This window comes from Centroberyx affinis, unplaced genomic scaffold, assembly GCF_046629955.1.
Source record: "Centroberyx affinis isolate AG114_WGS23_722 - 3 ecotype Tasmania unplaced genomic scaffold, CSIRO-AGI_Caff_v1 ptg000260l_1, whole genome shotgun sequence".
NCBI classification, from domain to species: Eukaryota; Metazoa; Chordata; class Actinopteri; order Beryciformes; family Berycidae; genus Centroberyx; species Centroberyx affinis.
Genome location: NW_027278942.1, coordinates 20761 through 36163, shown reverse-complemented (window position 1 = coordinate 36163; position 15403 = coordinate 20761). Strand labels below are relative to the sequence as shown.

Genomic DNA, 15403 nt, shown 5'->3' with positions numbered 1-15403 from the left:
AGGAAGGGGAAAATGGTGGTATAGCAAGTATCTAAATGGAAAGATTTGGGGGCTTTGGGGTTAAAATGTGCTTTTGTTTTTTTTCATACCATAACTTGTCGCATAATATTGTAGCCTAGTAGCATAGTAGTCTAACACAAGGTTCATTTTTATCAGATTTCTAAACAAAAGCCTGCAAACTCACTTTTTTAGTGAGAAAAATAATCATGAGAATACAGGGTGAAAAGCAATGTACCACTGTATGAATCCATCTATAATATGCATGGAGCTCTCCCACACACAACCTACTTTGCTTCCTCATCTCTGGCTATGAGAAGGCGCATGTGATTGGTTGCGGAGGCCGCCCTCAGGATGTCCACAGCTCTGCAAAACCACAGACACAAAGACAAACACACACACAGTCAGATGTGTTTACATCATTGTTCGAGCATCACACTTAGTCATTCGCGGTTCAGACGAAGGTGAGAGCGATCAGACATTACTGGCCTACCTTTCACTCGTGACTCCTATTAGACTGTCCCCATTCACCTCCATGATCTGGTCTCCTGGCAGCAGGTTTCCTGACAAAGCAAGGTCAAAGATCAGATGATAATTTTTTGTTATGGTGGTGGTATCAGATACGAGTGATTGTATTACAAGAAGCAAGGAGGAAATTAGAACCTATTGATGTGCACAATGGTGGGAGAACATGACTATGACCATTCCCAGATTCCCTTTCCATGGCTCATGCACTGTACACAGGCACTCAGGCCACTATTACAGAAATGTAAGTGAGTGCACTACTAGAATCAGGAGTACAGGGTAGGCCAACTGTTGCTACATGACTATTGGAGAACTCTTTTCAAGTGTCCCTCTGCTTTAAATTTTGTCAACTAAAAATTGGTCAGCTCTCAATGCATGGAAACATACAACAGTGCATTCTTTCCATTGGACACGAAGATAAAAAGGAACGAAAGATTTACCACAAGGACGGACCCTGGTGGGCACACCGCCTAAGACTGTAAGCTCTTAAGTCGCACTCAAGTAAATAAGGTGACTGCAAATTAGTTTGAGCGTCCTTTCACATGTGTAGGATGCAGCTTTAATTAGTATTGAACATGAAGAAAATGGCCACACACCCAAAAGACAACAAATCAATCACCAAACAGGCACTAACATAGAACCCACAAGGAAGGAGAAATAGAGGAAGACGTAGAACCACCTGGAGAAGAAGCACAGAAGAGGAGATGAAGGCTGAGGGGCTGTCATGGCGACATCTTGACCGAAGGGCACAAGACCGGAGAGGATGGAGGGCTTTCGTCGATTGGCCTATGTTCCTTAGGGAATACTAAGGCCTAAGTAAGTACGTAATGAAGAAAATGGCAGAAATTCCAGGCAGGAACTGACCTGGTCTTGCACAAGTCACCATATTTGCTGAACTGCTATCATTCCTAATGTCTGACAGTGGGTTCAGATAGCCAGCAAACAATCATAGCACCCATTCACTGCTCTTTGGCCCATTTAAACAAAGTGATTGCTACCTACAATGGCAAAGGAGATACAGCAAGCAGGTAGTAATGTTAGTATATATTTGGCTGCTGAAGAGCAACATTACCCAAAAGTTAAGCTGTAGCCAACCTAGTCATCATGTGTCATTTGCTTAGCACCTAGAAGAAGAATGGACTTCACATGACTAATTCCTCAAGGTACTTGTGGTGAACGGATATCATCAAGGGAAGCTGCTTACTACACACCTTCTTCTACCAAGTTGGAACATTTCCACAAGTCTGCCAACATCATTTTCTGCAAGGATCCCATGCCATATTTGTCTCCATCAAGTCTACGGAGAAGTCCACAAAGAAAAACCACCAGTCCACCAAAATTCCTGGCCAGACTGCCAAGAGTACTGATCTGATGATAAACAACCAAATGCTGTGTAAGACCCACATTGCCCAACAACACAAGCTTGTACGTTTGCACTCTACAACATCCACCAAATCGGACACTTCCTCACCAGGGACTCTGCCCAGCTCCCTCTCCGAGCGCTAGTCATCTTCGTACCTTCCTCCTGGCCGGGTTCCCAAAGTGCTCCCTTACCTCCCGTCAGCTCATTCACTCATCTCCCATGACACCCAGCTTCTAGACTCAACACACTGCCTGTAGCCGCTCATATTCAATTCAAATCCCTGGTGAGTGTATGACAGTTCTTAACCGTCCAGCCCCAAACACAGAACCAAACACTACACCAGCTGATTCCTTTCCGTAAATACGAGCCGCAGAATGGAAAAACATGTTCAGCCTTCTGGAGGTAATTACAAGTAGGACATGTGGGAATTTTTTTGTAGGCTCTGATATCTCCCACTTGGCATCGTGAATTGTGGAAGTGTGTCAACACAGGTGGCAAACATGGCAGCAGATCCACCCCTGTCAGCAGTCCAAGGCAATAAAAATCAAAATTCTAAAAAGAAACTCTCCACATCCCGCTCCCCTTTATCGTCCTCCTCTACTTGTTCATGTCTTGTTAAAAATATGTTTTCTGCCAGGTAGGTTTACACTAAGGGGGGGAAGCTCTAGCTGTCATGCCAGCTGTTGCTACACGACTATCGGAAAACTCCTCAGAGCTCTTCTGTTGAAAATGAAATCTTTAATTTTGTGGGCCCAGTGCCCTGAGCTCTAAAAACGAAGCCCTCAATGCATGAAAACATACAACAGTCCATTTCTTTCCATTGGAAACTAACCCTAACCCTAACCCTAATGATAAAAGGGAACGAAAACTGTAAATAAGGTGACTGAAAATGAGTTTGAGCCTCCTTTCACATGTGTAGGATGCTGCTGTAATTAGTACCAAACATTTCTATCCCACCAACAGTCACCTGCCATAATGAAGAAATTCCAGGAACTGACCTTATCCGGCACAACTCGCCGTATTTGCTGTATAAGACTTTTGCCTGCTAATGTCTGACAGTGGGTTCATATTTAGCTGGTGCTCTTACCCAGAGTGCAACAGGAGAATAAGCTTCAATTCCTAAATCGCCAAAACTACAAGACACCAACCGAAAGGAGCGCAAGCATCAGGGCCAGAGACAGGTAGAATGTGTGTTAGAACAATGAGAGAGTGCGTGGAAAGGAGGGAATAGTGGGAGTCAGTGGGGAGAGGGTGATGTGAGGTACTTCTTCAAAAGATGAGTTTTCAGCCTTAACAGCGGGAGACGGGGCGTGACTCGGCTGTTCTGACTGGAGTGGGAAGGTCATTGTACCATTGGGGAGTCAGGACCAGGCCGGCGGAGGGAAGGGACAGCTAAGCCCTTGATTTCAACACAACAAGCTCCGGGCAGCCAGCTGAGGGAGGGTTTCGGAAGTTGCAGTAGTCCAGATGAGAGATGACTAAAGTTTGGACAAGGATCTGGGCAGAGTCCTTGGAGAGAAAGGGTCTGATTTGACAAAACTGGTTATATTCCCCCCCACCTATGATGAGTGGTTAACAATTCTAAGCAGCATTTATACAATGGAAAAAATTACATATATGCTAAGACTACAGAGGGGAATTTTTATAGAAAGATGGACACCACTAATGGAGGCAATGGGGGAACATTGGGATTGATAACTGAACAAACATATACTCAGTAAGGAACTGGACTGCAGGTGAGGCTCTGAGGTAGTCTAGTGTGTCTTCTTTAAAGTGAGACAAAATAAACAGGAAATTTTATTTTTTGATAAATAAAATTGTATGTATATTGGACTGAATATCTATGTCTATGTAAGGTGAACTTATATATAACCCATGTTTAGTTTTGTTTTGATATGTTTGTGTTATTTACATTGGTTATTTTCAGCACTGTTATTATTATTATTTCATTTCATTTTTTCATTTCATATTTCATTTGTTTTGATTTATTTTTATACATATTTTCATGTTGAATTGTTCAGATATATAAAACTCTACAAAACTTGTAACCGCTTGTAAAGGAAACTGTCAACCTATGCTGAAAATATTTTGTAAAAGGGGATGTGAGAAATAACCAAATAATAAGTATCAAATAAGTTATAAATTAAGTTATAAATAAGTAAAAAAAAAAAAAAAAAAGAAACTGGTTATATTAGTGTTCTCCGTACTAATGTGTACACTAAGAGTATACCTGGATAGGCAAACCCAGCTTAAACTTGACCGAATTTGTATCAAAAGTATCCTCCTGGATCTCACAGACACAAAACCTGTGATTGTTTAAAGTCACAATAGCAAAGGTTCCCACCCCCAAATCTCTGCCTTATATCTCACATTTATGGGACAGCGAAAGTAGGCCATGACATTGTTGTAGTGTGTTTTATTAATGTCGCCATGCTCTCATGAGAGAGGCTACATCACCCTAAACACACTTCTCCTGTCGCTTCACAGCTCATCAGCTTGACAGGGAGTCCACTGTGTCAAACACTCACTGTATCAACTCATTATCAAGTGGTACTACCCAAAAAGAAGTTACATTAATTGCTATCCTGACATGTACATATATGAATATGCATATATACAATAATACATAAATATAAATTCTTCTTTTTGAGTATATGTATAGCTATATCCAAACTGTGCATGTGTCCTGTGCACAAATATATAGGCCTAGCCTTAAAACATGCTGCTGCCCCTCTATTGATGATGTTGAGCCAAATTGTTCTGAGCCAATCCCAGCTTTAAGATGCTTGTTTGAAATCAATGCATTAACACAAACAAAACCATGATTGTTACATCTTAGTTTCATGTACATTAGTAGACATGAACTATAGTCCAGCCCATTTAACTTTCAAATAAAATAAAACATAAAACATAAAACATATATAAAACAAACAGCTAATAGCCATTGACAAAGATGTTCTCCCCAGTAATGTATTAATGTTCTACAGGAGAAGTCAAAAGCTGTAGCTACATCAATGACAGCTTTTTCTGGACAATAACCTACATAGCCTATTCACACTAATATTCCCCTTAGACTTCAATTGGAAAATTGTTATGCAGTCTATACCTAATTCTTCTTTTAAGCTCTTTATTAATTGAAATTTGAGCTACTTTTAAAAATGCAGACAACCACCAAACTCTACATTAATTACAGTCCAAATAATATTTTATGAAATCTCTGCTGAGCTCATTAGGTTAATAATTAAAGCAAGAGAGGCAAAACATGAATCTCTACTGATGCAGTGATTGGCTATATTACTCAAAACTTTGTGTGTTCAGTGTTAAGACAAGGACAAAACCAACAGTGGTCCCTCAGTCTATTTAAAGATTATTCAGTAATACATTATCATACTGAGCTCATTTCAAGGTTGTACACTTGAAAATGTTAATGATATAAAGCGCGGCAGTCCCACTAGAATTAAACAATGGTTTATTTATGGTTATGAATGAGATACAATCCTTTATATTCTTATGCTGCTCATACAATAAATGCCTTTTATTGCATTAATGGCCCGTTGCACATGGTAGTAGTGCTGCATATACAGTTGCCCAACAGTGTATAACCAGTGATTGTCATCAGACAGATCTCTACGTATGTGGTGTTAACATATGTTCATATTGTAAGGGGATGAGGGTCATTGTGGTGTGGGTTTGCAACATTCCTGAGCATGCTGGCTCCGTCAGACCAGGAGAACTACAGGCAGCTCCAACCAGAGACAACACATACATGGAGCTAGTAGAGCTCATTATGTGGAGCTCACCAAAAAGGGTTGATAAAGAGTTGTTTTTAGTTAGTGGCTAGTTGTGGCTTTTGATTACCTCCGCCAATGGAGTTGGATATTTCATCCGTTTTGTCTGTTTGTCTGTTCGCAGGATCTCAAAAAGTTATCAGTGGATTTGCAAGAAGCTTTGTGGTAAGGTTGGTCATGGGGTAAGGAAGAACTGATTAACTTTTCATACCAACTGGCCAAAAGTGGGCATTGTTTCTCACGAAAAGGCATATAACTTCTAAATGGATCCTCGTTAATTTACTACCTTTACTGGTAACACTTTGCAATAAGGGTCACTAAGTTAAGGGTTAGTTAATGCTTAATAAGGGTTAGTTAATGCTTAATAAGCATTAACTAACCTTTAATTAACTACTACTAATGTCTTTCCTTATGTCAAAGATATAAGTCTCTTGGCTCTATATTTGTGACAGGGCTTTGCGCTGGCAAAGAGGCCTTTTCATTGGGTGCACACAGGTTTTTTTTTCTCGCCTGCGCCTGTTTGGTATTTTGGTAACTTGTCGTGAACTTGCTGTGAATGACTGTCATCCAACATAGAACTGTCAGCATGTGCCATGACACACGGAGAACAACAGTGAAGGGAATTTCGATATTTCCATACGTTTTTTCTTCCTACATTGGGAAACGCTTCTCCTGGGACAAGAGTACCACATTAACCAAATGTGTTACTTAAAGTCTTCTTAGTTAAAGTCTTCCCAAGCAATCTGCTTGACTTGTCTCGCTCATCACTGAGTTCCATGAACAGTAGTCCTGTTTCATGCTTAGATATTCACATTCTCTATCCACATTCAGGTCTCTAGTGTCCTGTCCCATTAAGTGTCGTTGCTATGGCAGAGGGCCAAGGTTGCTCGTCAACACTTTTGTGCAATGACCCCACAAAGAGTTGATCTGTGGAACTCGACTCAGACTTGATTTGTCCTCTCAGGCACTGTGGTTAGAATAAAAAGGGCCCTCTAGCTTTTTATCCAAAGGCCTCATTTGCAGTAATGAGATTGTTCCTCTCTGGTCATTAGTTAAAGCTGCCTGAATTATGCGGATCAGAGCATTTTAATTTAACACGGCTCAGTCGAATGACAGATTTCAGTGGATATCAGCGGATGATATTCGGGCAATCCTTCATCGGGAAGGCTATGAGTGCAGATTACACAACCAACTACAGTTACTGGCAGTTGGTGCAACAGGTATCGGTGAGGGTAATGATATGGAAGAAGTAAACAAAGGCACAGTACGACAAGAAAAAGTGCCCTTGGAAAGTACTTACCATCACTTGAAGCAAGGCCACCAGGTAAAATCCGTTTGACGTAGACTCCGAACTCCTCTCCAGTTACCTCCTTCACTCCACCAATCACCTTGATTCCTGTTGGGAACAAAAGAAAAATCACTTCAAAAATCCCACATTTTTCAAAGGACAGATTTGGAAATCAATCACACCTCAAAGGAATGTAAGAGATTTCCTTTTTGAACACCATTACAAATCCCAAGCCATTGATTGTAACGGCAGTTTGGCTATTGCTGGTGCATTTGTTCCTTTGTAATGTTAATTAAAATGTTAACATGCCACATCTACTCTTCAACTCTGTGAAATGGAATGAACTCAATGACCTATGTCTTCATTGACCGACCCACGTGTTTTCAAATGAATTTTTACATACATTTTAGTTATATATGGCACTGCCTGAGCCCATCCACACCAATATTTTAGAGATCTTATGTTAGAAGTTATGGTAACACTTTACAATAAGGGTACATTAATTAAGGGTTAGTTAATGCTTAATAAGCATTAACTAACCCTTAATTAACAGTTAACTAATGTGCCTTGTAATCATTTATTAATGGTGTTCATGTTAACTAAGGTATTAATTTATACATTATTTAATAGTCATCTTTCTAAACTATTAAATAATGTATAAATTAATACCTTAAATTATACATTAGTTAACTGTTAATTAAGGACTGTTGGACTGTTAATGCTTACTAAGCATTAACTAACCCTTAACTTAGTGTACCCTTATTGTAAAGAGTTACCGAAGTTATGTTATATACTACTACTTCACATACTGAATAAAAACATTTTATAAAGAAAAGTATAACCACAGATTTTATTTGGGTGTCGAGGCTTGTATCACTCCCTGCGAGGTGGCAGCCAAAGGAAGCCAAAAAGCGAGAGCAGAGAGAGATCAATCGCTACCCCCCCATGAGGAACTGTGGAGAAGCAGAGCTCAGATGGTGGTGGGGTGTGAGATGCATAGGCAGCAGCAGCAGCAGCATGATGAGTAGTGGCAAAGAATGAGCAAGTGAGTTTAAAGGATGCCCAAGGGAAAAGAGAAACAAAAGATCTAAGGTTGGTGAGTCCAGCTGTCTCTGGACGGAGCGCTCAGGCTCGGACAGGTTTGTATTTCACTCTTCAGTTTTGATTTGTCTCTTCCTTCTCTTCCTGAAGTTCTAGAGAGATTGGGGCACTCTTTTCTGTTGCGGCCCCACTTTTCGTAATTTGAAGCGGTGAGAAAAATCTTGCCTCGTGTAGCTTCAAGATTGAATTGCCTACTAAAGTTCTCCCTGCTCTTGTCCACACAAAGTGGAAATAGCAATAGCCAAATTACTGTTCAGATGCCTGTGTTTTTTTGTTCAGTGTCATGGAAATTAGATTTTAGAGTTTTCCACATTCTCCTACAGCAGATATCACTGAAACCACAGTAGAACTACCTGGAAACCCTCAAGGTAGGCAAGTGATTCCTTCAGGTTGAGCTCAGTGACTTGACCATGGTTCCTGGGTAATAGAACACAATAGAGCTAGAGAACTTGACATTGTGTATCATGGTGTCAACTAAAAGTAAGAGCTCAGTCTGTTGTAGATTTTGCATCTACTCCTTGAAATATGGATTTATATCAACCTTTGGGTCAACACACTCTATTACATGTCAATATCACTGTCCCAGGTTCAGCAGGAGAGAGCTGGCGGACTCCAAATGGAGCAGTACAGTACATAAATGAATAGTAATTACTTTGTACAGATGGCATTTAGAATATCGTGATCTCGAGGGACCGAGGGGAATGTCATTGGTCAGCAACTGCCATTGTAATCGCATATTGCTGACAGAGGAGGAATGGGAGGGTTATGTAACTAAGTCCTTAGGTATGGTGATATTCATTGATTTCAAGGGGCAGAAATATGGTCATTCATTTGGGTTACAGTAACTGTCCTCCAGGGTAGGGGTCAGTTCACTCCAGCCAATCCACCAGGAAGTGGATTTTCTTCAAAATGCAAAAGGGACTTCTTATAGGAATTCAACTCATTCTTCAAGTAGCTTGTCGGCTGAAAAAGTTGACCAACGGTGAACTTTTGGCATTGACCATCAACAGCCAATCAGACTTCTGTGCCTACACTTCACACTACACTTTTCCTCGTGCTGTACACTTATTACTTAAAGGAGTACAGAATAAAACGTATAAACTTAAACTTAAAAAACAATGCATGGAGATTAGTGGCCTCCATTATTGGTGCTAATCGTAAGTTCTTGTGTGCTATTTTTAGGAGGCAAATAATTGGAGCTGAAATATTACATTTTACTATGTGATTACTGGAGCCCATTCAATTCAAATAATGATACTGTGTGTAAGCTAACTTCAGATAGTTATTCTTTGATAGCAAAACAAAATGTATATAGGCCTATATTTCTCCGAATCAAAGCTTTGTTGTTGAACTACACCAAAGTAAGGAACTGTGGTCAACCCATCAGCTATGTTTTGACGGACAGAAAGTTTAAACCAATTGAACATTTTCTGGATGGATTCGTCATCGTCCATTTAGCCAATTACAGATGTTCCTACATTTGATTTGGAAAAAACAGCGGCAAACACGGAGACAACGGTACGACCAAAACAAAGCTTGGTATAACATTAACATGACTGGAGGTTTTCCAGGTCAGATTCTTATTTCATTTATACTGTTTTGTCTGTTTCTTCTTTTTTCTATGAAGTTCTCAATGTGGGGTCCGGGGACCACCAGGGGTCCTTGAAGGGGTTCCAGGGGGTCCCCAGCAAATTGATGAATTGTTAAACTTAAGCATTACTTCATTTACCATTAGAGAATGTAGAAGAATGACTGTTTTGATCATAGTTTCACGGTTGTCTCTCTACCTGCAATACAGATAGTCATGGAATTCTGGACAAAATCATAAATAACAATTAAAATATTCTGAGATTTGGGTCAGAGAGACAAAATCTCATCAAATGGGGGTCCGTGTCTCTAATGTGGACTAAATTAGGGTCCTTGATATGAAAAAGGTTGAGGAACACTGTTTTACTGTACTTCTGCATCGCCCAGCATGTTGACGTTCCAAAACAGCTCAGTGGACAGATATCTATCCGTCAATAATTCAGTCTGTTTTCTGATAGATCAGTGTAGCTGCAAAGGTTGGCCTTTCCATCCTATTAACAAATAATTGAGAATGAATGCTTTATAATTAGTGAGTGAGCTGCTTACATTTTGAATTGATTAACAGTATACTGACACCAACCATACAACCTTCAGTGAGAAAGCTTCCTAAATCTTCCTAAAGTGTCAGACAATCCTTCAAATTCCCCATGACAGATGTTTCCCAACGCTGTACTTAGTGCTCCAGTGAAGTGACTAAAGCCCGGCCGCCACACTCTGCCTCATTTATCCATTAGATCAGGCCTTCTTTAGCTTAAGGCTGCTGTGCGCCTGTTACCAGGCAGACAAAACGGTTAACACTAATTGGGTCTGGAGCGAAGGGGCGCATGTTAATTATCTCCTATTGGGGGGGTTATGAAGTTCCTTCTCTGTTTCTCTTTACATCTCCCTCCCTCTCTCTCTCTCTTCTCCAAGGAAAACAGCCTCCTTCTTCTCTGCTGCCCCAAAGCACTCTCTTTTTCCCGCCTACCATCAGTTAAGAAACACATTCTTTTAATGTATGGGCGACTGTACAGAATATTAAAAACATGGGGGGTTTTTCTACTCAATTTCAAATCTTGTTTTTCCAAGTCATTATTTCCTGCTCTTGATGCTTCAAGGGCATGTTTGCCTCTCAAGGATGGGAGACAGAACACTTTGTTAAGACCTTGCAAAGATCATAGAACTCACTCTGATGAAAAGAAAACGCACAGCGGCTGCCGAATTAGGCTTTATAATACCCAAGATAATAAAGCATAAAAAAAAAACATGTTTGTTGAAGTAATCAGAGCCATCTCTGGACATCAGAGTACTGGAAATCTGCTTTATTCAGACCCACTCGCCAGACTCTACTGAAATGTCAACAACATTACATTATTAACATGATTTTCACAATGAACGCATTCTCCCACCCACGCGCTTTCTGCTGCAATAACAAAGAGATTAGCATGTGCTGTCGTTGGCGTAGGACAGTGTGAGCATTTACTACAGTGTAAACAACAACCATTCCCCCTGCTGAGATTGACGCTTTAGAGGTATGTACACTGTAAAAACTCATAGTGCAATTTAGTGAAATCAACTCTTTATCCATTAACACAATGTATATAGATGTGTTTGTCAGTTTCGACTTAAAAGTGCTAGTTATGAGCTTCATGACTTAAAATCGTGAGTTCACATCTTGTGACTTAAAATTATGAGTTGAAAGAACACCTTATAAAGCATTCACCAAACTCAACACTGTTAGTTTATTAGCAGACTTCCCAGTATGCATTGCATTCGGTTTAACTCTCCAGAAACTCTTCCTTCTTTTGGTTTGAATGAAGTTACAGGATAGAGACTTGTTATGTATGTATGTTTGGTGACTCATAGGTAAATTTCTGATTAAAAAACCCCCCAAAAAACATGATAAAATCTACTATCTATCTTATCTATGTATCTGGGAATTCACAATCAAGTAAGTTTCTCTCTGATGCACATGGCAAATACAATCCACTACAAGCCTATGCTGAACTGTGTATTAATCATGTGATACAAGAGGAACTCGAACTTAAAAATAAATAACACTGGATTTCAGTTCATCAATTAATGCATTCAACTTGGAAACAGGAATCAGCATGACTAGACATTTGTTGATTGAACTTATTGTCTTAAGTTCACTCAGTTAGCTTTTCTACATTAGAACAACTAACTAATGATCTTTGACCTACCTATTCAGTACTGCTTCAGTCAACTCATAATTTTAAGGCAGCAAGGAAACTTCTGTTTTTAAGTTGAACTGCCTTAATATTTTTTGCAGTGTAGGTCTTTTGGCTTTATGTGTAGGTACAACTGGCACGGTGAGACCTGCACGTGCTGCTACGGCACCACTAAGTAGCTTTACTTCTCACCTGTATGCTGGTTTTAGTACTGAGTCCACACATACACACACACACACACACACACACTCTTTCTTTCTCCTCCACACACTATGCCTTTTACTGCTGTCTCTAGTATATTATCTCCCTGCAGCAGGAGTTCATTTCAAAGGATTTTCTGTATGTATACATTTACCTTGATGTTAGCTTTTTTACTCTGGGGGCAGTTATCCCTTTCTTACATGAACCAAGCTGAATGAGTGTGTGAGTGTGTATGTGTGCAACACATTTGGAATGGCCAAAGCATTGTATTTGTAAGGGTGGAAATAATGAATTACATTTACATTTACTTTTGCTACTGTAATTAAATATAGCCTTAAATATAGCCTTTTTGTGTACTTTTTTAAGTACTTTTTTACTATTTTTTAAGTCAGCATTTTTACTTTTACTTAAATATGTTCAGAAGTATTGTACTTCACTTCCATTACAGAGTACAAATGTTGTCTCGTTTGCATTGCATTAGAAGAAGGAGAATGAGTAACTGCATCTGCATCAAACCTGTGCAAATATGATGAGGAAACGTTAGCGTTAAACTAACGATAAGCTAACTAATTGTAACATTAGATACTCAAATTTATCCATGATAGTAGCTTAGTTACCTTTAGCCAAAAAGCCATCCAACTAGCTACAGTGTGGCTGGTTTGTGTAAGCCTGGTTGTTGCGTAGCTAGTTCCCAAGCCTTGCAAGCTAGCTGAATAGCTAAAAGAAACACAAATGTAGCAACATTATTATCAACATTATTGATAATGAGCTTTTTTTTTTTACATTAATTAATTTCAGAATCTTATTTTTAGAATGCTCAGAATAGTCAAAATGTCAAATCTCACATACTGAATTCTGACCTTGTGCTTTTTGGCACTGTATGGAAAATTTAACAATGTTTTTGTAGTAAGTCTGAGAACAATTTAAATGAGCTACTATTTACTTTTAATTTAGTGGATTTTTACAGCAGTAATGTTCTACCTAATTTATATTTTCCACTCCTGACTATTTGTATTCAGGCATATCGGCTGCTTGTCTATGCGTATGTTCAAGCCATAGCAGCATGTCGTGCATGTCGATGTGAGGTAAGGATAAAAACAACAGCAGCTCCCTGCATTCTTAACCCAGCTGAGTTAAATGGGTTGGGGCTTTGCCATATGACCCACTTCCCCTCCCAGGCATACATGCAGTGATACTGAGAAGGGATACCCACTCTGAGCTGCTCACTGCACAGAAAATCCCTATAAAAGTAGGACTTACCATTATATGAGCGATTCAAACAGGCTTTGTTGCCAGATAGTGGAGGATGATACTGAGTAGGGTTATTTTCTTCATATAAATAAATCAACTCTTGGTACCACCTATTGATATAATGCAATAATGAGTTGCCTATGTTTACATGCACACTCATAACTAATCAGATTAACGTGACTATTGAAATTCTCATGTAAACGCCTTTATCGGATTATGTTAGTCGGGATAAGGTCATAATTGGAGTAAGCCCGGTTAACACACCTTGATTTATGCTCAATCTTTTCATTTTTTGGAGCATCTATACGCCTAAATCAGATTACTTTTGGCTTTTTCAAAGCTTTGCCAATCCTAGTAAGCCCGATAATGTTGCCAATGTGTTGACAATGTCAGAAGAAGAGATCACGATTGATCAACACATTTATTAAATCAAGGCATGGCACAGAAAGAAATTGCAACCACAATCAGTAACCTACTTAAATCCTGATCTTGAGAAATTGCTATCCAATGATAGTGAGATAATAAATCGTGACCACAAGAAAATAAAGTTTGATTGAGTCGTAATCTTGATATAATGGGATTAATTGCTGTAATTGAAATATTGGCTTAAACTAGTTACACCCGGGCCATCAGGGTACGTGCATGCAAACGTTTGAGACCAGGTGTGGCTTATTAGGGAGGAAGAAAAACCTGCAGGACACCGGCCCTTGAGGACTACAGTTTCACATCACTGCTCTATAGGATACTCACTCCTGAGTCTGACGAGCCATCACTCTTGTCAGTGCATCTTTGGATCAATAGATATAGAGCAGTGGTTCCCAATCCTGGTCCTCAGGAGCCAGAGTCCTGCTGGTTTTCTACTCTACCTGGTAGTTAATTACATTTACCTGGTGTCCCAGGTCTCATTCAGCCCCTGATTACACCAGGTGAATGTAATCAACTACCAGCTCTCTTGAGTCCGACAAGCTGTCACTCATGTAAATGCGACGTTGGGATCAACAGATACCTATGATCTCATAACTCAATACAACTTCAGGATCAATACAGCCAACCAGATAATGGGGAGGGACTTAAATGACATTACCAATCAACAGTAAACTGTCCCCTGAGTCCGACAAGCCATCACTCATGTCAAACATGTCAAGGCGAGGTCGGGATCAATAGATATAAATGATAAAAAACCAGAACAAAAGTAAAAACACCACAGCAATGACCATCAAAGATGGAGAAATACAAAAAAACAAACAGGATAAAACAGGATCTTGCGTGTTACCACTTTAAGGAAGGGAAAACAAATTATCAGACATTGTAAACATAGAATAAGTCAATCTCCTGATCTACCAGGCTAATGTTTGCATCAGCCTAACAGCCCAACAAAAAGCTTTCAGTGAGTTTTCTGAATATTACTGCTACTACTATGAACAGTACAACATTCTTACTGTATAAGTACAGCAATCTAGTCAAGCATACTAGTTGTAGAGGCAGAGGTATTAGGCAGAGGTCTTTCTATCCATGGTCATTGAAGAGAAAAAAAGACAACTTACCTAGACCATTCTCACAGTCTATAAACTCCATGGAATGAACAGCTCGGTCTACTCCATATGGACCCATTAGTGTCCTGGTTAAAGATAGAGGGAAGAACCGAATGGGGATGATAGGGAGAAAGAGGAGAGAAGGAGAAAATAAGTAAATCACAAACTTCACACAATAACTTCATTTTCAGGATAGTCATAATGATCCTGCCTGTGTGGATGTCTCTGGGTTTTTTTTGTTTTAATCACAGAACTTGAATGGATAGAACGTTCATTCCCACTCAAATCAACCTTCCTGGACGGTTGGAGCAGCAGCCATTTTTATGTGTACCGTTGGGTTAACTTCCATATGAACTGACTCAAGGCAAGTCAGTGAGGTGAGAGGTTTATCAGCAAGAACCAAAGGACCTTCTCTGGACCTTCTAACATGCTAATGTTGACTGGAGGAGCTAGAGAGAGTCTTTGATAATGTTACGTTAACCTCACTGCTAATGTCAGCTTTCAGTTGAGTTATGACAGTTTGCTAAGCACTCGTGCAACAGACACATCTGCACAAGTTCTCAAGCAAGTGTGACAGACTTTACAGTCTTAATGCCCAG

The 15403-nt window shown here is 39.7% G+C and overlaps 1 protein-coding gene across 1 annotated transcript; it reads right to left on the bottom strand.

The window, feature by feature from the left end:
- Positions 1-238: 238 nt before the first annotated feature.
- Positions 239-14885, bottom strand: LOC139666600 (protein lin-7 homolog C-like). Its single transcript, XM_071545891.1, has 4 exons — positions 14817-14885; positions 6974-7069; positions 491-560; positions 239-363 (listed from the first exon to the last, which is right to left on the bottom strand). Exons 1-4 carry the CDS (start codon positions 14881-14883, stop codon positions 285-287), a joined length of 312 nt encoding a protein of 103 aa, XP_071401992.1. The 5' UTR covers positions 14884-14885; the 3' UTR covers positions 239-284.
- Positions 14886-15403: the final 518 nt, after the last annotated feature.

Coding starts and splice junctions, on each gene's coding strand:
- LOC139666600 (XM_071545891.1), bottom strand. CDS start 14,883: ATGGGTCCATATGGAGTAGACCGAGCTGTTCATTCCATGGAGTTTATA. Junction 561..6,973: donor TGGCCTTGCTTCAAGTGATG/GTAAGTACTTTC, acceptor TTGCTTTGTCAG/GAAACCTGCTGCCAGGAGAC. Junction 364..490: donor ATAGGAGTCACGAGTGAAAG/GTAGGCCAGTAA, acceptor GTGGTTTTGCAG/AGCTGTGGACATCCTGAGGG.